Source organism: Xiphophorus hellerii, chromosome 23 (assembly GCF_003331165.1).
Source record: "Xiphophorus hellerii strain 12219 chromosome 23, Xiphophorus_hellerii-4.1, whole genome shotgun sequence".
In the NCBI taxonomy this organism is placed as follows: domain Eukaryota; kingdom Metazoa; phylum Chordata; class Actinopteri; order Cyprinodontiformes; family Poeciliidae; genus Xiphophorus; species Xiphophorus hellerii.
Window position 1 is genome coordinate 16,490,691 of NC_045694.1, and position 24,420 is coordinate 16,515,110.

Genomic DNA, 24,420 nt, shown 5'->3' on the forward strand with positions numbered 1-24,420 from the left:
TGGAATGTTTTTTTCTATCGGAGTCCAATGTTTTTAGAAACAAGCATAATTACAAACATCTTTTAATTCATTAATTAATTACCCTTTTTTGATCGTGTTTTCAAGTAGCAAACACAGTCAGGATTTCTGTGCAGCTCAGGGACCTTTGTGACTTTTTCTGAGTGTCCTTGTGAAATTTAGGAGAAACAATGGCTCCCTGCTTTCTTGCTAACACCTCTGCACAATAAATACAAACAAAATACTGCTACGTTTAAGCTTTTCCCTCCTCTTTTTAAGTACACTAATTATCTGGTGTCTCTCCAATCATGACTTAAATATACATCAGCTGGATGCAGAGCTGACAGCGCGCCACGAGCTGCAGGTGGAGAAGAATAAACTGGAGAGTGATTATGACCAAAAGCTGCAGGACCTGAGCCAAGAAAAGGAACAACTGGCCTGCGCCAAACTGGAGCGAGAAAAGGAGAACCAGGGTCTGCAAGAACAGCTAGGCTCTTTGCAAAACCAGGTATACACAAACAGATAATCATGGTTGTATTTTCAATTGTCACTTTAATCACTGTTTTCAGTTTTATTGTGTGGATCATTAAACTTCCGATGCATTTATGTTTGCAGTTCATATATTAAGCTCTACTTCTGTATTTTGTTAATCATTCTAGTTATATAGTTAGATCAGCTACAACATGCTCTGGAAACATGCACAGAAAACTACATGAAGCAAAATATTTCAAGGTGCAGAAAAAATGCAATCTTTCAATTCCCTAGGTTGAAACGTTGCCTAAAATTAGTGAACGCCCACATTAAGACTGAAGCCCCTCATGCTTCTTGATTTTAGGAAATGCCACTGATGAATGGAAGAAAAATAAAAGGATATTGTGAGTGCGCCAAATTCTGCAGGGATTAGGGAATTTTATAAATAATAAAAAAGCGGGACATTCGGAGGGACTAAAAAGAGAAGGAAAAAAACAGGATGGAGTTGGGACAAACATATTTTCTAAGGCCAAGATACACATGCAGTTTGTGTGTATTTGTGTATTCACTCATGGGGAGGCAAAGATGAGGATTGTTTAGCTGTCATTGTCCTGCTGCCACACCAGCTGGACTCTGCCTCATAGTGACAAACAAACTCACAAACACATCAAGTGACCCAGAACCGTCTGCCTCTGAGCACGTGTGCTCGTTAACTTTATGAAGATGTTTTTGTGTGTGGATGTGTGTGTGTCTGTCATTTGGACAACCACCCAACTTCCAACATGAGCTTCATCCACAGAGGCTGATGCCAGCAGAGTCAACTTCTCATCAAACAAAGGCTCTAAACAAACACACACACAGACAGTTGTCCAAAGCGTCACCAGCACCACGAGCCAGGCATCAAACAAGCTTCTCATACTAAGATGGCTCACGTTCTGTGTTTGAGGCGCTGCCGATGGAAGATTTCTTCACATGTAGAGATCTCTCGGTGTCCCCTCGTATGATGCTGTGCCCAGTTCTTCATCTGCTGCTGCACTAAGAAAGCCTGCCTCCGAGGCTCCCTGCGTCTGTTACTGTCTTCTTTTCAAAGTCCGAGGAAACAACACAGACAATTTGTTACACTGGTGCATACAGACAGGGATTCACACACATACGTGCACGCACACAGTATTTTCACTACAAATACAGAAGAACACATAGAGGAAATGAGCTTTTTGGTGCGTGCTAACTCTAAATTGTGTGTGGTGTATCAATATTCAAAAGCTAGTCTGCTTTTATTAGCTGACTGACTTTAATGACTTGGACAGTCTTCTCAAAATTTGGCACCAACTGATGTAAATACTGTAATCAGTACTTCAGTATGGAAATGAAAAATTCATTACACTCTCACTTCTCATTTAGAACTTTATCCTCGTCTTTCAACACTTTTTTCTTTGAATTCCTCTGTAGACTTAATTCCCTTCTGCTATCATTTTCTGTGTACTTTAATTTGCCCTGCATTCTCTTCTCATTTCTTCCAAAACTAAATCTTTTTTAGACCGTAATCACTAGCTCACTACTTTAGTTATTTTCTTTCAGTTGGCTTCTGTTTTCCTTGGAAACACAATTTGGCAAGGGTGAAATTGAAAATGATGATTCAAGGGATTTCAGCGCGAGCGTCGACCTCTTCCAGTTCTACAAAAAAGACTGAAAATATATCTAGAAATGAGAGGTCATGACTGGATGCGTTTTAAAAAAATATTCATTTAAACCCCATCTTCATGTGGCACTTTGCCTTTGAACACTTTATAACAGGAGTGTAAACTTTTTTTTTTTTTATGTGTTTTTTTTGTTGCATGTGTTCAAGACAGCAGACTTAGAAAATCTGAACTCTGGACATGTTCCAGTTTTTTTTTCTTTTTTTTCCTGAAGTAAAGAAATGAGACCAATATGAATTGATGCACATTTTGGGTTGCACTATGGCACATCTTAACTTGGCTTTCTTGGCTCCTCTTTTCAAAAGTCTTCCAGATCTGTCAGATTGTGAGGGCATCTGCTGTGCACAGATTTTAAATTAGCTTCAGGCCTGATCTCTGATTGGGACTTTAAAAAACATCAGTCTTTTTCTGTTATGTTAAATAATATTGTAAAAAAAAAAAAAAGGACAAAATGGATCTTGAACTTGCTACACCAAAGCTGAAACCAGCAGAAATTGCACTGCATACCCGAATAACAGTCTAAAGCCAATATGTTGGGTTTACTTAAAGCTTGGACCTAAAAATTAAAGTTGGGTCCGATGGGGCTCGGACTCTGCCTGCCAGCTCAGGCTTAGTTTTGATATTTCTTTTGACGTGTTTAGACTGGATCTAAACTTGACTGTGACTAAATGTTCTTTTCCTGGTTCTTTTCATAATGATTCACCTGCAGATTGAAAAGCTGTCAAAGGATCTGGAAGAAGCCAAAACAAAGGTGGTTACGGTTACTGTTCCTGTGCCAACACCCGGTGTGCCACCTCCTCCACCCCTTCCAGGACAGTTTGGTGTTGCACCTCAAACTTTCGCCTGTACCAGCCCATGCAGCTATACCTGGTCCATTTCCTCCCCCTCCACCTCCACCTCCTTTACCTGGGATGCCAAGGACCTCCACCTCCTCCGCCTCTTCCCGGCATGCCAGGACCTCCACCTCCTCCGCCTCTTCCCGGCATGCCAAGACCTCCACCTCCTCCGCCTCTTCCCGGCATGCCAGGACCACCACCGCCTCCGCCTCTTCCCGGCATGCCAGGACCACCACCGCCTCCACCTCTTCCCGGCATGGGAGGACCACCACCTCCTCCACCCTTACCAGGTGGTCCTGGTATTCCTCCTCCACCCCCAGGACTAGGTATGCCGCCACCTCCGCCAGCAAACTGGGGTCCTCCTGCACCACCTTCACTACCCTTTGGGCTCCAGCCTAAAAAGGAATACAAGCCAGAGGTCCAGTTGAAGAGGGCTAACTGGAGTAAGGTTAGTGCTGACAAAAATTGTTAAAAATTACATTTAGAATATTTAGCAACCTGTAGGTTAATTAACATGTATTTAAGCCACAGAGACTTGTAGAAACATCATTGCATAGCGTAACATTTATTCTTATGGGTACCTCTGTACAAGTAAAATGTGAGCTGGAGCTTTTCTAGTGAAATATTCACCAAAAGTAGCTTCCATGCATACGTGTATCTCATGACTATGTGCTTCATGTTCTTCAACACCCTCTCCTCTATGATGGTTAAAACATCAAAACGTCTTTCTTTCTTTCTTTAGCCTAAAGCTACTGTTTAATGGCTAAAGCAGACTTCATCAGCATTTACTCTCTCTCTCTTTCTCAATTCTCCTTTGTTGGGGTGGTACGAGGGTTTGACAAGGATGTCAAAGAAATTGCGTTTTAATAAGCCTCCTTCTTTTAACTGCACCACTGAAAGATAATTAAAATGGTGGCTAGAAAGGATGGTATTCTTTTGTAATTTAAATTGACTTTTTTTTCTGGCTTGGGTGTCATCCTTTTTTTCCCTCCTATGCATGCTCTCTTGCTTTCTTTCTTGCTCCTTAGACTCATTGCCATATCACATTTCTTTTGCCTCACTCGCTGTCTTTTCTGTCCTACACCCATCCCTGAGGCTTTGTCCATAATGAAAGGCCTGATATCTCTAAATTTACTACCCCTACTTTCTCTTTCGTTATGGGCTTTTAATTCTCTTGATAAGAATTTTGAGAAAGTGAAGGAGAGGAAAAAAAGCATGGTTAATTTTGACTTGTGTGAAAACATGCAGATAAAACTAAGGGGGAAGGGGATTTAGAAGTAAAAAGAAGTTGGTTATTTGAAACTTAATCTGAAGTTGTTTTACACCATAATATGTACAATAATTAGAGATCATGACTACATGCGTCGTTTTCTCTCTTTCCTCTTTGTGTTTTTCATCCTCTCTACTGTCATATTTCTACCAATTTCCTTTTGTTTCTATTGACTTCTTCATCTGCGGGTCTCATTGTTTGCCAGGTGTGCAGATAACCAATTTTAGGCTATTGAGCCAATTTGATGGAAAGATTATATAACAGCTGTGATTCCTTTCCCTCCTATTCATGTCATGTTTCTCTGTCTTCCCTCTCCTGTATATTCTGACCTTTGTGCTTTTTAGATTGGAGCTGACGACCTGAGTGAGAGCAGTTTCTGGACCAAGACCAATGAGGAACAATTTCAGAGCAATGAACTGTTTGCCAAACTCACATTAGCTTTCTCATCACAAACAAAGCGTAAGTTTTTATCTAGTGTGTAATATCTCATTGCTTTTTACAGTTGCATTTCTAAATATTAAGTAATGCTCTTTTTTTGGTCTTTTTCTATGTAATTTCCACAATCCCTGATGCCTTTTCTACTTCTTTCATCAGCCAAGGGTGGTAAGTGTATTACACACTGATTTTCACACATTTTCTCTTGCGCTTCTCTCTTTCTCTTATAAGCCGATGACACAGCAGGACTCCACACTGACTTTTTCAACTGGTTGCACTAGTGTGTCTAACCTTTTCAATTAGGTGCAGCCAGATGTTCACATCTCCTTTATTAGTACCATGATATGTCTTTGAAACTCAGATTTCGGTCATTTCCAGTGCAGATCGACAGCAATGTAAATAGGAATTTAACAACATGAAGATTTTGTATCATGATACAAAGTCATCCTTTATGTATTCAATACTGAGAAAATATAATTGACTTTTATTCTCACTTTAGTATTTCTTTCATCCCCAAATTCCACAAAGTGATAACTTTTTAACACTTTTTAAAGTAGAGCCACTAATGTTAACCAAATTTACTAAAATTAGCTTGATGAAAATGTTTTTGTGTGTGTGTCTGTCATTTGGACAACTACTACCTGTCTTTGAATATATGACAGTTGAAGGACAATTGGCAGTCTTTTCATTCAGATAAAAATATTACTATGAAATGTTACCATTAATAAGAGCAAACAGAATATTGTCTCCAATCTGAGAAATTCTGGCACATCTAGTTTCTACTTTGATAGAAACTTTGTTTTTTCAGAAACATGAAATCGTTGGCAATATGCCTGGACTATGGCGCTCTGAAGTATAGAAAAATAATCTATTTTTCTGTGTGTGTTTTCTTGACATTATCAATAAAAGTTTTCAAAACTACAAACCTCAACAGAGGAGAAGAAGATATAGCCAGCAGCATAATCAGCCAAGAAATGAGTGCAAATGACAGCTGCAGACTTTCTCATATGGACATAATCAGCCATAGTTGTTAATCTGACGATATTAGCATCACTGTCCGTTGTCATGGAAACCATCCATTTTCTGTTCACCCTTTTGTCCCTAATGGGGTCGGGAGGGTTGCTGGTGCCTATCTCCAGCTACGTTCTGGGCGAGAGGCAGGGTACACCCTGGACAGGTCGCCAGTCTGTTTCAGGGCAAGTGGAAACCGTCCTGGTAAATGGACTGAACTTATACAGCGCTTTTCCAATCATTTTGACCACTCAAAGCGCTTTACACTGGAGTCACATTCACCCATTTGCACTCACAAACGCACACACATTTTTACACCGATACGCAGATTGGTGGGCAACTTGTGGTTAGGTACCCAGGGGCACATCAACATGTGACAAGAGCAAGCTGAAATCGAACCTACATTGTTCCGATCACCAGACTGCTCTACCCACAGAACCACAGTGGCCCCACTTTTAGACATGTTAGCACTTCAATCATGCTTAGTGTAACAATGCTTGTGTATTTGTCTTCAAGCACCCACTAAAGCAATTTCAAAGAACCTGAAAGCTGAGCCAGATGATCGTAATAAAACGGCAGCATCTTATTGATCATAACCTTAGATGATTGTAATAGTATTAATAATTTTAATACAATCATCCGGTACTCTTTCCGAGCAAAAGCTCAAACAGATTTGACCTACACTGGTTAAATAGTATTCTACTTACACCCTAGTATGCATGCAAGCTATTTTGTTTCTTCCTTTTTTTGTTATTGTTTTGCAAGGTGAGGGAAATGCTTTATCATTAAAGAATTTCTAAATGAAAAACACTACTACAGCTTTGTGAAAAATATATTGAAAATAAATTTCAGCTATTTTTAAAAATGTAATTTTACATATTACCTCTCCCTAAAACATGCTGAATATCTTGTGTGTCACCTTGTTTGTTTCACAGGTCTCTTATTCAGTTTTTTGCCAATTAGTATTAGCACTAGAATAAATCTAACATGCTGGTAAAAGTTAGAGATAAACTGGAGATAAACTTTAATTCTAAATAGTCTTTTTTTATTTTATTTGTGTTTTAAAATGTAATTTTGACAAAAAACATGTGTGCAGTTTGTAGCTATGTTGATTTGCAGCAAGAAGGTACCAGTCTGGGGTGTTCCTGTTTGGTGTTTGCATGAGCTCAATGCTAACTGACTTAGCTTTAGCAGCAGACAGAGGAAGTGGAGGCTGAGGCACATAACTTCAGTTTCTTTGTACAGGAAATCTTACTAGTCATACTAGAGATACAAAAGAAAAGAATTTGCAGATTCACAGATTTTTACTTACCTTTACAGGGTTGTTATTTGGAAAGGGCAAATCAAAACGATGTTAACCTCGACTTGATTACATGCCACTGAGGACCATTTTGTCATTGCACTCAGGGATTGAGCTGGGACAATCACTACTTGGGCACATTTGGAGCACACCAATGCAGGTAGACACAGACAATGGGACGGCAGTATAGGAAGGGATAAGAAGAAGGTCACTGATGTCCTTTGACGAGTCACCAGCTGTCCTGGCACAAAACGCTGACACACATACACACACCTGTCCACTCCTCTCACCTTGTCCCGGTGTCACTGAGCCTTCTGCTCCAACTCCTCCATATTCAAATTATATCCCGGACATCAGGAGCTCCCAGACAGTGTGTATGCAATTTTATCTCACCTTCAGTCTCAATACTCATCACACACACTCAGGTCATATACATAAACAGTAGTGTGCATGCACAAGACAGCTTATGCTAGCTTTTGATGTCAGTTAAATGTCAGAGCTGGCAGCTGTCCCATCTGCATCCATCTGTATATCAAATCCTTACGTCCACCTGCCACTCCATAATATGACCTCCTCTACACTCCATTTGGCCCATGCTCCCATGAATCCTTTTTTTATTGGCTGAGACAGCCGCCTGTTCCGTATGATGTCTAATAACCTTTTCCAAGCGCTGTATATAAAGACACCATGGCCTTTTCATAGCCTCACACCTGTCTGCTGGTGGGGATGAGAATGGGGTGGGTAATGGAAGTAGGGGGTGCACAGGTAGGCGTTATTGATTTTCCTCGCATATTTTTAGCATGCTGAAACTCAGTAGTTTTTATTAAAACATTCTTATGTGAAAGATCTTTTATTTTTGCAAGGCTGATTGTGTCTAAGTCTCTAAAAAGTATTTTTTGTGAATATGTCTGTATTAGTTGCTGCTGTATAAAGTATCTGAAGCACAGATGCCACTAAGCTCTCACTCTGCTCAAACCGTGTTCCTTTGCCCATCATTCTGTTAAAAACAGCTGAAGGCCTGTTATATCCCCCCTGAGCTTCCTCTCACTTCCAGAAGCTCTCTTTCACTCTTTCCATTGTGCTTGTGTTTTTTTGCTCCTTTTGTGCTGCTCATTCCCCAGTCTCCTTGAAAAGCAAACTGAGATCACACAAAGTCTTTGCTGACCCACGCTGACCCTTCCTCCTCCTCTTCATCAGTTGCCCGGTAGCTGGACGAGCAAGCGCATACAGCCACACAAAAAATAGACATGCAGCATGGGTAATATGCTCAGGGCACGGTCAGAAGTGTCGACCTCTGCTGCTTAGTTGAAGACCAGACAACTGATGGAGGGAGACACTCATCCTCTGGCTGCACAGAGCTCCTGTAGTTGCAGTTAAACAATTTCACATATAACAATTGCATGTGCCAGAATTTTTCTAAAACTATTAGCAATTTATAGCTGTAGTAATTGTGTCCATGGTAAGAATCCTCCTACACTTGAGCTTATTTCAACACCAGCCTTCATCACCATAATGATGAGCTGTTCACCTTCTGCTTCTTCAGTTAGTGAATCTCATACAGTCTGCTCCATTTTAATTGCTCCAGTCTGCCTTCCTTTGCTGTTTCTGCAAATCCCTCACCCCAGGTCTTCCTTTTTTTTTTTTTCTTTTAATTTCATCTGACCTTATCAGTGTCAAGTTTTTTTCATTGATTCGGTTCTGTTCTGCACCCTTAGCAATTATTGGAGTCGTTCAACTGGGTATAAAGTGCTGTAAGTTGTTGCTCTATTTACTAGGGGTTAGAATGATCTTTTCCACTAAGCGGTAATTTATTATTTATATACATCTAGCAGATTTATTTACAAACTTTTTATCATTACACCCATCTCTACCTTTTTTAAATATTAAAACTTCCTGCTTTTTTAATCATGTCTCTTGGAGATGCCTAATAGACCTCCAAGATTGAGCGACTATCCACATTTCCAGAATGGATTGCACTTCAATATGAGCCACACCCAATAACTTAAATTTTTCTTTACATATATAGCCTGCACTTGTCCTTAAGCCACAGGCATAACTTATGATTTTTTCTCTTTACTTTTCAGGAAATATGTGAATTATTTTTTCAAAAATAAAAATACAGTAGCCTACCAGGAAAAGTCATTGATCACATCTTCCTTTTCTTCCTCATCCGCTTTTATTTTTGCTGTTAATGTCACTTGTTTCACTCTCGAGCATTGCTGTCCTCACCACACTGGAGTCCATCCTTTAGAAACTGCTTTGTAAAATGCCATATATCAGCTGCATCGCAGTGTTCAAAATGTGTGAAAAAGTAGCGGATTGTGGTCTGGAAATTATGGCATATGAGCTTGGATTGAACAACAAGTTGTTCTGTCTTCAGCAGTTAATATTGTATTTCTGTATCTGCTGTTTACCAACACCCTATAGAGTCATTTATGCAAAAATATGTAAGGACTAAAGACACAGGAGTTTTCTGCAAGTAATTTTACTTCCAAATTGAGCAAGCAGAGAGGAAAAATGACAGCAATGAAAATAGACAGAAGATAAAAAGTGATGCAGAATTTTTTTTGTACCAACGTCTCTTTAACTTTACCTGTATGTAGTCAAAGAGACACACTTATGCCTGTTAAAGGTAGAATGTGGATGCATAACATGGATGAGTAGAGTTGTTGAATAAATCTGTACATGTGTGTATATACATATTTAAATATATACATTTGTAAAATTGTTCCTAAGACTGCATATTGAGGTTTATATGTAATGTTTGGAAATCTGATTAATAAGAAAGCTTAGTTGCTTGTTTTTTGTTTTTTTTTACAGACTAGATTTTTTTTTTTTACCATTCCTTTTGAGTAGCCATTTATTAAATAAAATCATGTTTTTTAATTCTAGTGGAATATTAATAGACGATCATCAATCGTTCTTTTATATTGTCAGACGTGCTTTTTCTCATTAGTCTAATCGTAACTGTAAACAGCCTTGTTTTGGATTTGCTCTGAGTCTATAAAGCGATTAGTGCAGCAGCAAGCTTATCCCTGTATTTCCCCTTAAGCTACTTTTTAAAAATTCCTCACTTTGAAGTGGTTTGTTTATTTATTACCTTTCAGTGTTTGTTTGCTCCTCTCTTTCATAAGAAGGAATAACACTGGCTGATCAGGATTTAAAGGTCTGTTTTCAAAAGTACAAGAGATCAGTGGCGCCATTAGAATTCATACACTGTTTTCCAGCATTTACATATTCATCCCAAACTGCTGTCCTTTTTTAAAATTTTTTTCAGACTTTGTGTTTGGTGGCAGGTGCCTTTTTAAGTTGGCACCTCGAATAGCCCAATTAGCAAAAGAATGAGAGAAAGAGCAAGTGATGGAGGAGGTGGTGGGTGAAATAAAAGCAGACTGAGCAGAGGGAAAAGGGTATGCTAGTGGGAGCAATGGTGATTAATTTGATTCAGGAGAGAAAAGAGCCAGAAGCATATACTGTATAGTTATTAATCCTTATAATGGGAGGATCATCTTTGCATCCCAATTCTCCAGCCTTTAGAGCAATCTCCTTTTCTTTGTGTTGCTGTGTTATAGCATGTTGTCCTTATTTCTTTTTCTGCTGCCAACACCATGCAACACATTTACACTGTCACCACAGCTTTCTGTGTTACATTCCCCTCCCGTGAATAACAAATTTATTGAGAATTCATCCAGGTTTGCTGGTGCGATGTCTGTATTCTGGTGTTTGTGCTTGTGAGAGTGGGTTGGTGAGCTCTGCCACATTTAGAGACCAATTATAATAAGCCTTTTGATCTCCTTGTGTTCTGACGAAATCAATTTTCCCTCTCTGTAGGTGTGATTGTGTTCTCTCTAGGCGTGTTTGGGTCTGTATGAACACATAGACCTATTTAGTGCGTCTTCTCCCCCCCCCTCGTACCTCCTCCATTGCCTCCTCACTTTAATGAGGTACCAGTCAGCATGAAAGTACCTGCTGTGTATGTGTGTATTTGCACAAGTTTGCAAGCCAATCAGTTATTAGGATCAAAGATGGAATATATTAAAAATAAAAGACCTAAACATGGAGAACTACGGTGTTGTGTTGATTAGGTCATTTGGTTCTTTTGCAGAGTACACTTGTTTTTGAAAAATTTCCATTTTAATCAAATAGCTGAGGCACTCCTCTGCTTTTCTATCACTGTTGTTTACTGCAGTCTGATTGCTGGACTGTTACAAAATGTCAGCGCTAGGACTGTGAAATGGTGTCTCTTTACCCTCTTGTCAGCACTGGCTGTCAGTTTATTTTGATGGTTTTTAACTAATTGGCATTTAAAAATGCCAAATAACTGTTTGGCAAATGTGGTTGAATAGTAGTCTTTTCCAACACAGAAAGCCAGAGTGGGCATGTATAAAGTAGTCCTCTGTTATTATTTTTAACAATCCCTGATAACCCACTCCCACATACACACAATAACCCTTTTTTTCATTTCCAGGTTGAAAACCATTTAAAATCTTAATATTTTTCTGAAATCTCAACTTCCACGTGGATGTTCGATTCAGATGGAGAGCATAGAAACTGTTTATCAAAATACCTGGGGCCACTATGGACTTATGGAAGCTATACTCTATGTACGGTACCCTCCACACCTGTTGGCACCTTTGGTAAAATAGTCGAAGTTCAAGTTCATGCCAAAACATGTTAATAAACTTTAAGCTTTTGAGTATATTTACTTATTGCTCCCACAAGAAAAACCCCACATTCAGACATGTTTGGTTTTTACAAAATGACAACTGACCTATGTAGGACTTCTTGTGCCAATTCCTTTTACAACCCCTTTTGCCAGTAGGATATTATATATAGAGGAATCTCTCTGTATAATCGCTCTCTAGATTGTCCTTAGCCCCCAGGCCCTTTTTTGTTTTTTGTCTTTAACGCTCCCTGCAGGGCTCAGGTCTGGGTAATGAGATTGCCTTGGAAGAATGTCAGTTTTATTGGGAGAACCCATTTTTTATTTTGTGCTGTGTTCTGAATTAGTTCACAGTAGAAAGACCAGTGAAGATTTCAATTTTCTGGCAGAGGCCAACAAATTATTATTTTTAGTGTCCTGGTGTTTTATAGTGTTCATGATGACATGCTTGTGTTCTCACTAAAACCAGGAAGATAAAGCACATAACACCAATTTTGAAGTTCCCACACTGGCTCCCTATAGCTCAAAGAATAGACTTTAAAATACTGTTGTTACGTAGTTTACAAATCACTGAACGGCTTAGCACCACAATACATTAAAGATCTGCTGTTGTATCAACCTTCCAGACCTCTCAAGTCTTCCGGTTCTGGTCTGCTCTGCATCTCCAGAACCAGAACCAAACGAGGAGAAGCAGCTTTCAGCATCTATGCACCACAAATTTGGAACAAACTTCCAGAAAACTATAAAACAGCTGAAACACTGACTTCCTTTAAATCTCGACTAAAAACCCACCTGTTTAGGATTGTATGTGAAACGTAATCAATTACAAATTTATTGATGGAACTTGACTTAATATCGTGTTTTGATTATTGATTCTATGTTGCATTGCGTTTCTGTGTTTTATATGATGTAAAGCACTTTAAAGTGCCTTGCTGCTGAAATGTGCTATACAAATAAAATTTTATTGATTCATTGATTGATTGATGAGTTCTAACATTCCAAGGGCTTTTGGAAGAGAAATAAGCCTACAGGATCACTGTTTTTCCACCTATACTTAATAAGGCGTGAGGTGCTTCTCCACATATTTTAGTTTACTGAGAAGCATGCACCTTGGTTAGTATTATTCAACAAAGGTGCTTGCTCAAAACTTTAAAACGCATCTTGAATTGAATTTAGCCTACTTCTTTAGAGTAGACTAAATCGTGAATGTTACCCAAGGGAAATTAGTCTGAGCATCATCATTTATCTCTTGGGAAAACAGTTTTTATATGGTAATTAAAATTTCCCAATGATTCTGATCAACTTTGCTTTTTTTAAAAAAAACAGGAAATTATACATAGATAAGATACATTTGCTTTAAATGGATTCATAGCTTTGCCAAGTAGAATGGTACTGTTTTTCCTTATATGATTTATTTTTATTTCTAATTCCTCAACCAATTAAATGCCCTTAACATTGGGTTGTTTTGAAAATTTCAGAGTGAGATTATGCTACTTCAATAAAAGTGATGTGGTTTTTGAAATGTCTTATCCAGGGCTGCCAATAAGTATGAAGGCAGCTTTGAGATGTCAAGTTTATTCAGGCACATAAGATTACCATGACGGAAAATGTAGTCCAGCAGAAATCTGGGAGACTAGGTGATAAAGAGACTATATTCTTCATCCATTTTTGAAATGTGGCTCAGGGCTTTCTGAAGAAATATCTGAGAACTCCAGAAGGAGAGATTAGTGAACATTTAATATCTGTTGGTCCCAAGCATGAATGTAAAATAGCTGTTCCATCTCACAGGAGGCTCTGGTGCCTCCCGTATATTAGAAAAATGAATTTACTGTGGCAGTTTATTTCTTTTACTATCAAATATTTCTACTAGAGTTTTCCTAGCATCTTGGCCTGGAGCCTGAATGTTACAATACAGGAGCACAGATGGTTTTATTGTTTTCTTTCTTTCTTTTTTAAGAAAAACAGCGCTCAGAAACTCTTAAGGTTCTCAGGGGAATGTTATTGGGTTCATTAGTTGACAGGAATTGATGGGTTTGAATGTCTGAAACTAAAATTCACCACATTGTTTAAATGTGAGATTAGTCCTGTATATATTAAATTGAGATAATTGTGATCACATCTAAGCACTTTGCTTTTACTTCAAATGAAAGATTTTGCTAATTTTTTCTGGTACCTGTTTCCAGACAAGCCCGGATTCTCTAGCTGCATCACATAGAGTATGCCTGAGCATGAGGGAATCTGCCACTATCTTCTGTCAGAGAATCATGGCCTGGAACTTGGTGGTAGAGGCTTTCATTATTACCGCTCCAGTAAACTGCAAACCATCCAGTGCATGCTCAAGAACCGTTTGGAAAGCTCAGGATTGCTTTTCCTTCCTGTGCTGCAGCTCAAAAACCTATCCATGAAAATCCTGTGCCTAGCATTCTAAACAGCCCTTATGTCCCATATGAAGACTAAATGTAAACCAGCTATGTTTTTATGACATGCAAATTAGAATTGGTATTTTCAGGCCTGGCCTGCTTTGTATTTGTGTATACATTTCAGTGTTTATGTTCTGCCACCGCTTAAGTTTGAATCCTAGCTATACCTCTTGAAGCCCCAGCAGTGGCGGGGCATTAGCTTGGCTTTGCTTGCTCCTTAAGCCTCAGCATGTATCCTCAGTACGGCAGTAGCTTGCGTTCCCTCATTCACCATCTCTTCATGCTTACAGAACAGCCGCAAAGCACTGTTTATTCATCAGGCCTTATCAGGTTCAAACACATCTGAGCGTGTTCACATTGGTTCTCGCTGCCAGCCGCAGCAGCGCTCATATGCTCAGAGAGCAGCGTACGTTTGCACATACACATGTAAGCATCTTCATAAACATGCACACAATCCCACACCTTCTCTTCCTTCCATTCCTCCCTTGTTGCATCTCTCTCCACTGTTTTACATGCAAATGAGCTAAGTGGGTTCATGCCGGCGCATTACCGCTGTGTGTCCCTAATCTCCTTGCAACCTATTCTCTTTCCTAAAGATTATCCTGTTTTTAGACGGAATAAGTCCTCTTCACAACCAGCCAGCCGGTCAGTTAGCCAGGCAGCTAGGCTGCCAAGGACCCAATCTCTCATTCCACTTCCAGTACCATGTAAATGTTCCTTTTGATGTGACAGCTGAAGATAGAATGATGGAATTTGTGTGTTTTAATGTGGATGCGCTTTTAGTATGTTTATAGTCTCTGAGTGCATGTTTAAGGTACTGGTTGATAAGTCCGAAAGCCTGTTAGAGATGCTAATGTATTATCAATGCTTGCAATTCTGTCTGGTTTCACCCACAGCTAGACCAAACAGAAGGAATGAGGGATGAAAGCAAATATCTATGTACACCTACAATCTATCCACCCACTCTTCTCTTGGTCACAGTCACATACTCTTTACTCTACATGTGTGCTTCTTTCATAGATGTCTGCTTTAGTCTTTGTGCACATGTCTGTAGGATGTATTGAAAGTGTCAAAGTGAGAATAGAAGTGCTTCACTTTTGATACTGATGAGCTGAGGAGCAGCAGAAGTCATTATGATGCTGTGACTATGATTAGAAAGCACGGTTATCAGGAGGAAAAGGAAAAGCGGGGGATTAGAGTCAAAAAGTAGATTGCGTTTGTCTTCTCTCACAAACGGCAGGAACTTGCACTCTGTTTACTTTATTTGCAATATAAGCTTACCTATCCCTGCGGGCAGAGAAGAACTAACGCAGGCACACATGCTTCAGACTTGGCCCACTTTGATGTCACTGATAGTGTAAGAAAGGGGAAAAAAAGCACTGGTAAAGAGCAACAACTTCAAAGATGGAGCTGACAAGATATGAGCATTAACTTGCATCTCTCATCTTCTTCTCTCTCCTGCTTTCCTCAGCTCTCCCATCACTTCTGGGTAAAGAAGCCCATATGAAATGAGACAATGAGTGAGGTCTGGATCAGAAAATACTTTTCTGAACAAAACAGGGGAAAAAAAAGTTGTAAAACAGAGAATGATGTACGACAGCAGTGGAGGCATGCGGAAATGTCATTAAGATGTCTAATTCTCCCAGCTCAGTGAAATTGTTTCACAGTAGCCTTAAGGCTGCAAGTGACTTGATGTTAGCTACATAGTGAGTTATTAGGTGCTACAAGGCCATTAGGCTATTGTGCTAATGGCTCCGACCATGTCCACAGGGTTCTAATACACCCAGACTTATTAAAACTATCAATTCCATTCACATTGCACACACTCTTAAGGTACACATTTTCTTGTTTACTTCCACATAGCCGTGCGTGTGCTTCATGCCCTGCCGGGTTCTATGTGAGCTTTGGGTGTGCTAGAAGCTTTTATTGCCACATCTGCTGGTGCAACGTGTCTGTTGCTGCAGAAGCGGTGTTCAAAATGGATAACCCAGTGGCATTTACACCAGACACCAGTGGTATTTACAAGGCTCTGTAGGCTAGGCCACGCTCCAATTTCTGACCTTAATTTCCTGCCAGTCTCCATGTGACTATGTGTAGAGCAACTGTTTAGGCCCAAGATATTTGACCTATGCATATTTCTGTGTGTAACTACATTCTGTGTAGGTATATGTGACTTAGTTGCTGTGACGTCCGTAGCTTTGTGTTTGTGTGTTGCTCCATTACTCAGCCTCTCCATTTGTCAAGTTCTGTGAGACGTGGGTTCTGCTTTGCCTGCGAGGCACCTTAATTTTTCACCATTCTGTTTGCTACACTGTGCAACACAAAACTGTACATCTACATCCTCTCCCTCTGTATTCATCTACCTCCCCTGTTTTTGTACTCCCCTGCGACAGCCGGCACCCCAACTGCTCGCCCATTACCACACGTGCTCAGCTAATCAACACGAGGAGCTCCCCAGATTAGCACTTGAGAGAACTCCCTCAAGACGTTCGTTCACTTTTTACCATTTCAGGTACCCACTTCCCTTCTCCATGTCCACCTCCTCTTCCCTAGCTTTGAATTTTTAACCTCCCCACTGAATAAGAGATGCGGCTGGCCTCATGGGGAAAGGAGAGTTGGAGGGAGGGCAGAGAAGGAAGGAAGGGAGAAGGCGGGGGAGCCAAAAGGGAAGAGGTTTTCCCTAAACACACTTTCACATTTATCCCCTAAAAACTCTACTCTGTATGCTCAATAATGCATGGCCATTCCTCATTCCCTGTTCCCATCCCTTTCCTCTCATTTCCCTCTTCCTTCATCTTCTTCTCGCTGGTTCCCAAAGCTCTCATCACTCTACCGAGCAGATTAACTACAGGGAGAAACTGAGAATGGCAAATCAGGGTGTTGGGAGCTGGCCATGAGGGGCTAGCGGTACAACAGAGAGTAGGAAAGAAAGCAGATGAGTCACTTGTCACACTTTGAAAGGAGTTAAAGCAGTGATTAGAGTGTGTGCTTTGAAGTTTTGCCATTTTAGTTGGACAGTAAAGCTTGACTGGCCTTAAGAATTTAAATTTAAGTTGAACCAAAACCACCAATATATTATCTCAACTTGAACAATGCCAGCGAAGTCTAAAACCACATTCATTTTCTAGTTCGTTCTAAGCTTGCTTTCACTCACAGTGACAGACCCATCAGTACCTAGTCCCAAAAAAATAAAAACACTGAACAGGTTTCAAAAGTGACATTTAATTTTAGATTAAGTTTCTAACTATAATTCACACATTTATGCCTTGAATTATATTATGTGCTCAAACTTTTTTGCTTTAGTAGACTGAGACATTCAGGGCTTATTGCGCATGCATATGGCATCAGCAAGCAGCCTGTCTCTGTTTGGATGAATGGAGCAGTGCAAAAAAGACATCTTAAGATTTCTGCAAGTTTTCCAAGTTTTTGAACTGTTTGCTGAGTTTGTGCTTTCAAATCTTTCCATGTTTGTTATTTTGGTTTTAAAGTTTTTTCCCCCCTCCTTCGTTGTTTTTTTTTTGTTGTTTAAAAAAATGTGCTGTAACATTGCAAGAGCATCATAAAACACATATTTAGACTGTATGCCAAAGAGGTATTATGGGATGTTAAACAATTCTTTAAAGAGGTGTGTAAAGTCTGTTTTCAAAACAATTTGTTTCCTTTAACTAAGAATGGAAAGCAAGATCACATTCTTTGTGATGCTACTTTAAAATTCAGTGTTGAACTCTAGTTATCAACAATTGTCTGGCATTTAATTTCTAATATGCAAAAACTAAGGCTTTTTTTTTAGAAAAGTTTGTGAAGTTGTTTTCTCACAGGCCAGTCGGCTAATTACAGACTGAAAAGCTTCATTGCCTGTGGAAGTTTTTAAGCAGCAGTTAAATAAAAAGTTTAATTCTTAGATGAAGCCACTTAAAAGAACCGAACCTTTACTGTGTTTGTCAGGAGGCAAGGATGAATACAGAACAAAAACATAAAGTGGAAAAGCTCCTGGTAAGGCTTCACATCTACATACTGAAAATCAAATCTGATAGAAGTCAAATGGTTTGCATTTATTGAAGGTATGAATCAAAATTGACATGCAACTCTACTGTTGCAGATGATTGCTTAGATGCCTTATTAGATAGGCTATTAGATTTCAAGCCGCATTCATTCACATTCTGTATGTCAGTAATAGTCTTTATAAAGAAGTATTTATTTGCTTTGAACTGTTTTACATTTTGCCTAGTTGCACCTACAAATACTTTCCAGAACCATCCTTTGCCTGTGAGTGTGTTGTTAATCTCTACCAGCTTTACATTCGTAAAGGATACATTTTTGCTTATTCTTCACTACACAGTAACTGAACTGTAAACAGATCCGATGGAAAGTGTCTAATCAGAAATGTTCAATTCTTGCAAAAAATTCTTAACGTTAAGATCTCACTACAAGGATTTGTGTTGAGCAAATGCTGCAGAACCCTGTTAATCAGCCACTATTTTAAGTCATGTGTGGCAGCAAGGAAAGGGCTAAATAATGTATTCCTAGATTAAATTCTGAGCTTTATTTTATTTGCCTATTTTATATTATTATATATTATCTAGAATACGATTATGGTAAAATTTAGCAAATACCAGTGGTGCCTGTAAGTATAGACTAATAAAGGTGAGATTTTTGTCAAAGATACAGGGGATTTGACACTCATCCTGGTTCAATAGACAAGACGGATGGCGTTATTTAGGATGAAGTGAATGAGAGAGAAGCCCAAAATGAATGAAGTCGAGAGAAGGACGAGTAGAGGCAGGATTGATGTGTATGCGATTGAAAAGAGCAACGAGGGAGGAAATGACAAACGATGAAAAGGTGAGCAGACTTGACGCAAACACAGTGATTGAGCAGACGGATATGAAGGTGAGGTAAAATGGGGAAAGTGAGTTAAGCTGACTGGGAGTGAATAAGGTAAAAGGTGAAATGCGTCCATAGGTTGAGTGTTCAGGGTGGTCACATTGCTCACTGGTTGTTATAATAGTTGATTGTAATTCTCTCCTAAGTAAGTTTTCTTCTAGAAATATGGCTCTTTCCTTCTTGACACAGGAGTATACATCAGTGTGTGTGTCCCTTATGCCCTTTCTGTCAGTACAACTACAGTCTGTAAGAGTCTTTGTTTCCTATTCTTGTAAAGATTTCAATCCATTGTCGTCCAGCAGTGTTTGACTTTCCACTGAATCTCTCCAGACTTTATCCATGCTTTCCTTTTTCCTGATAGGTTATTTAGGGCTCTGTACTTAACTGTACATGGTTAGCGGTCAACAAGCAAACAACACACACACACACACTATGCCTCTGAGTCTCCTTGGAGGTTATCTGGTTAATACTTCATAGCACTTAGAGGCATCAACAAGCCTTGTGGTGTTCCAGTGAAGCGGAGAACGCATGAAAGCATGTTAATCCCCCACCACAACCACAAAATCTCATTCCCTTTGTGACCTCCCCTTTCTGTCAAACTACTTCCACTTTCTGTCCATCCAAATATTCTCTGTATCCACTATCATTAGTAAGCAGAGAAAATGCAACAGTGCACTCACTGCAACAAACAAAACAAGTTAATAAGTAGCATTCATTTATTCTGTCAGTCATATTGCCCGTTATTCAAAATACTTAGGATCTATCACCAAATTATGTATTCAAGAAATTGTAAATATTCTTCCTCCACCATTCTAGTTGCTTAAAAGGCTTAAAACAAATGTTTTCCATAATTAAAAACCACCCTAACAGAATTGTTTTCTAATTTATTGAGAATATTTTTGTTGATTAATTACATCAGGAAATTTAATCAGAGAATGCTTAGATGTGAATCCAAATGCTGGAAAGAACTGGTCAACAGTTCAAATTACCATAATTAAGAACTCATTGATTTTTGTTTTATAATGGTCACAGTACAGCTTTCTGATAGTTTCCCTTACTAGTGTATCTAAATTTAAGTTGTTTTAAACAATTATTGTATTTTCCAGACTATGTCACTGTTGAGTATTTTAGATCAGTCAAAAATGCATCAAAAAAACATATATAAGACACACCTGATTATAAGTTACAGGACCAGCCAAGAAAAAAATGTGACTTGTAGTCCGGAAAAATGGTAATGTCCTGTGCAAGCAATATTAATTTATTGCTTTTTGGGAGTTTGAGAATTAGTGTCAATTTGATACAATGTTTTACTGCAAAGACTTGTATACTAAATTCAATAATGTTCTTAGAATAAATCCCGTTTATATGACGGACATTTCAGCAGCTCGACAGTCATTTGAATATCTTACAGTGACAGTCTTCTTTACAGTATTTACTGTTTCTGTGGAGCTACTCAGTGACTGAATTTCTTGTGCACCATCGACTATATTATGTTCAGCAAGCAGCCCACGATTGAGATCCCTGTATCATCTATTGCTTTTTTGTGTTCATTTGTTGTATTATCATTCAAAATGGCATGAACACACTCTTTGTTCATTTTTGCAATCAGTTTTATGTCTTGTGCATAGTCTCTGCAGTATGAGATTCACAAAACCGATGGACAAATGGTGTACTCTGTTTTTGATCAATGAAGGATCAATGCAATGTGCCATGAGGCTGAGCAATGATATTGGGTAAACCCCTAAACTCTCAAGTGTTTGTAGTAAAGCTATATGCAGCCACATCTGTTAACATACTGCAATGATGATGCAGTTTTCACCCAGCTGAGACAGCACTGAGAACTCATCTGTGTTGAGGGGAGAACATACTGTGGCTCCAGCTGCTGCAACAACCTATGACAGCCAAGATTGCTGAGTGCAGCAATAGGTTGATCATCCAAAGTGATGAATCTGTTCTGTAATACATTTTGTTTTGTCGTTGTCCCTTGGAAGCTTTTCATCTACTTGGTTTCCTCTAAGGCGTTACTTCACCTTGCTCAATTATAGCCTTGGTGAACTGGTTAAATTTAGCTTTTTAGCTCTTTCTTTGCTTCCTGAGAGTTGGCTTAACTAACTTAACTTCTAAGTTTGTAAAGTCCACTGGTTGTGTTAGATTTTATTTAAAATGTTTGAGCTACAGACAGATGGATTGCAACTCTAAGTTGTGTTATTTGTGTTAAAAATTATCTCCTGTTCATTACTTAGATTTATGTAGTTTTCATATATTCTTTTTATATTATTACTTCTATATTATCTTTTTAGTTTACTTATTCTTCTTTGTAGTATATATACTTTGTTAGGATGTTGCCTGAGCAAAAACTTAAAACTCATGTGTATAGCTCATATGTAATGATTAGTTTGTGGTCAGTCACATGCCTGTAGGGCATGTCCAAGGAGTTCCAGAATGTAAGACGTTGGTCATTCTCTGGGCTGTGTGAAAAGCCCAACCCCTTTTTCTATACATAAGAGAAATGCAAGAAAGATTGGCATAAACAAAGTGTGTTGTTGCCCAACAAACTTGTTGTTGCCCAACAATCTTGTTGTATAAACTTGTTGTTGTTGTTGGGGATTCGAGAGGAGTCTGGTATGACAATATAGGTCAGGGGTCTTCATATCTCGGTCTTAAGGGCTAGTATTCTGCAACTTTTAGATGGATTCAAGAGCTCTTGATATAGTTCGTTCAAAACGAAATGATTGGGAGCCCGAGCTGATATTTGAGATCAAATTAGATCAAGATATCCCTGATTGGCATAAAAATGTTTTCTCATTTTCAACTTCTGCTTCTAATATTCTTCTTTGGGTAGTTCTTTCCCAGAAACAAGAAGGAAAAAAGGAGTGAACACAAATTGAACTCGTTTGTCTGTGAAAGTTGTTTTTCTAAACTCATTTACAAAGAATTGGACTTAAAATGAATTCCATTAGTATTGGTGTCATTACAGTGCTCTGGTATTTCAGACAATGTAAAACGGCGCCGCGTGGGACAGTTTGTGCGGCAGCTTTCAGACTAAATGTGACAGGGGAGCACTGTCATAAACACGTCCTGTATTCCCCAGTGACTCCTTACTTTAAGTCTGTAAAGCTCAAGCTGGAAGTCCTTGCCACTTTCAGCAGTGATTCAGAAGCATTTCTAGACCTATGATCTAGGGACCTTCATTTGTGTATTTGTGTGTGCACAAGACGTACCACTTGTATGTGTGTGAAAAGCTGGATATGTCTGCAGTTGTGTCATAGGGGACCACAGACACTGTCAGCTTCATTTCCTAACATCATGTAACTGAGGACATGCAGGCCTTATGAGACCTCAAACTGAAAAACGGCAAAATGATGCCCCCCCCACTCCCGTCCACACACACACACACGCGCACACCCCGTCATCAGGGCAAAGAGTTGAATCCTGGTCTTGTCATGCTCTGTGCAATAATCCAGTTTAGGAGGATTAATTAGGAATTAAGGAGTGTAATGTTATCGGTGCGTGATCCATTCACATACGTACACACACCCCTACACACTGAAGTGTGTATGTAGGCCACATATTATTTAGAGCTAAAATAGAAACTTTTTTTAATTTTACTTTTTCCTCTTACTTTCTTTCCAATCTCCCTACTTCTTGTTGCTCATATTCCTTTCCTCAATATGAGCAGTACTTTTTTTATCTTATGTTCTTTGAATATCCATGAAATACATTTTCACTTTTTTTTCCCCCCTCACCTCTGTTTCCTGCTACATCTTTCCGTGTTCTGCCGCACCATTATCTGGTCTTTAAAGGTCCTGTGTAGGCTTTTATTCAGGCCTTTCATCCTTCTAGCCTGGCTTTGTCAAAGAGAAAAAGATGAGAGAGATTTCTATAGCTTTGCTTCCCTTTCAAGAAGGCTGCAGCATTCAGGTGTTGCCTCTCTGGATGTCCATTTTGTGTCTGGCATCCCATTTTCTTTTTCAATGGTGGGGAAGTGCGACTGGGGAGGTTCGGTACTTACAGTGGCTTTACTCAAGTCTCCATCTCTTTGCTGTATGAAGTAGCTCGGAGTTGAGTAGCTGACCTTTGTTTTTGAGACAATTCTTTTATACTTCATTTTACCTTCTCCAGCCTTTCAGATGTACCTTATAAAAAGATTCATCTTTCTTGAACTTGATGAAATGTTTTCATGTTGCAACCAAAAATCTGACTTTGTTTTGTTGGGATTTAATGTGCCTACAACTAGCTGGTACATAATTGTCGAGTGGAAGAAAAACAATACATGGTGTCTGAAAAGAAAACCGGCCTTCATTCACTTTGATGCCTCTGAATAAAATGCAGTGCAAACAGTTGGCTTCAGAAGTAAACAGAGTTCACATGTTTGTAGTTTAATCCAAATCTAGCTGTACTGTCAGGCTTCATGGGGGTTGTTGCTGGACATTGGTGCACAAAATGCATCGGGAAGACCAAGGAACACACCAGATAGTGTGTTAGGTTATTAAACATCCCAAGATGTAAAAATCTGAGGACCTTTCCATCTATCATCCACCAAAGAATATGGCATGCCTACAAGCCTACCATGAAATGGGCATTGAACATAATCAATACTCTTAAGTAAGGAGAACATTAATTGGAGAGGCATCAAAGGTGTCAGATGAGACAAAATTCAACTGTTGCTTTTGTGCAAAACATTGAATGGCTGAAAACTAAATACACATCACCCTGAATATTCAAGAAAACGTGGTGGTAGCATTATGGTGTGGAGATGCTTTTCTTCATAAGACACAGGGAAGTTCGTCAGAGATGGGAGAATAGCGGAGCTAAATAAGGGAAAATTCTAGAATAAAACCTTTTGTTCTGCAAAATACTTATGTTTGGTGCTTGTGTCTTTTTTTTCCAGTCGAGGTTCTGACTGAACTTGCAACCAAATTTACGTCTTGTATATTTTTCAGTTTCATTTAAGTTACTACAACTTCAGCGTTGTAGTAACCTTTCTAGTAAAGGTATACCTTTCTAGCAGGACATTAAATATTTCCAAATGCCTTTTACATGAACTTGAAATAGTTTGGCCTATTTCAAGTCCAAATCTACATCGGATTGAGAAATTATTGCTAATCATACGTGCTCTTGGTCAAATTCGACTGAGCTTGACCCATTTTGCAGAGAGAAATGGACACAGATAGTTTCTAGATGTGTGAATCAGGTAGCGGCATAACTGAGACTTGCAGCTGCAATTTCAGTAAAAGGTGGTTCTATAGTTGATTGAGAGGGACTAAATGCAAATGCTCACCATACTTTTCAGAAGTGTATGATGTAGATTTTGAAAAACCACACATCCTTTTCCTTCCATGTCTGAATTATGTCTGCCTTTATGTTGGTCTAAAAATGTGAATTTCCAGTAAAGTAAAATAGTTGTACATAGAAAGTGTAAAAAAGCTTAGGGGT

At 39.1% G+C, this 24,420-nt stretch overlaps 1 protein-coding gene across 1 annotated transcript in view; it reads left to right on the forward strand.

Annotated features, from left to right (window-relative positions):
* diaph1 (diaphanous related formin 1) overlaps positions 1 to 24,420 on the forward strand; it is a 103,260-nt gene that overhangs the window by 37,758 nt on the left and 41,082 nt on the right. The window contains 6 exon segments of the mRNA XM_032554889.1: positions 326 to 505; positions 2,875 to 2,995; positions 3,042 to 3,087; positions 3,089 to 3,449; positions 4,616 to 4,730; positions 4,866 to 4,874. Coding sequence (XP_032410780.1) covers positions 326 to 505; positions 2,875 to 2,995; positions 3,042 to 3,087; positions 3,089 to 3,449; positions 4,616 to 4,730; positions 4,866 to 4,874 — 832 coding nt within the window.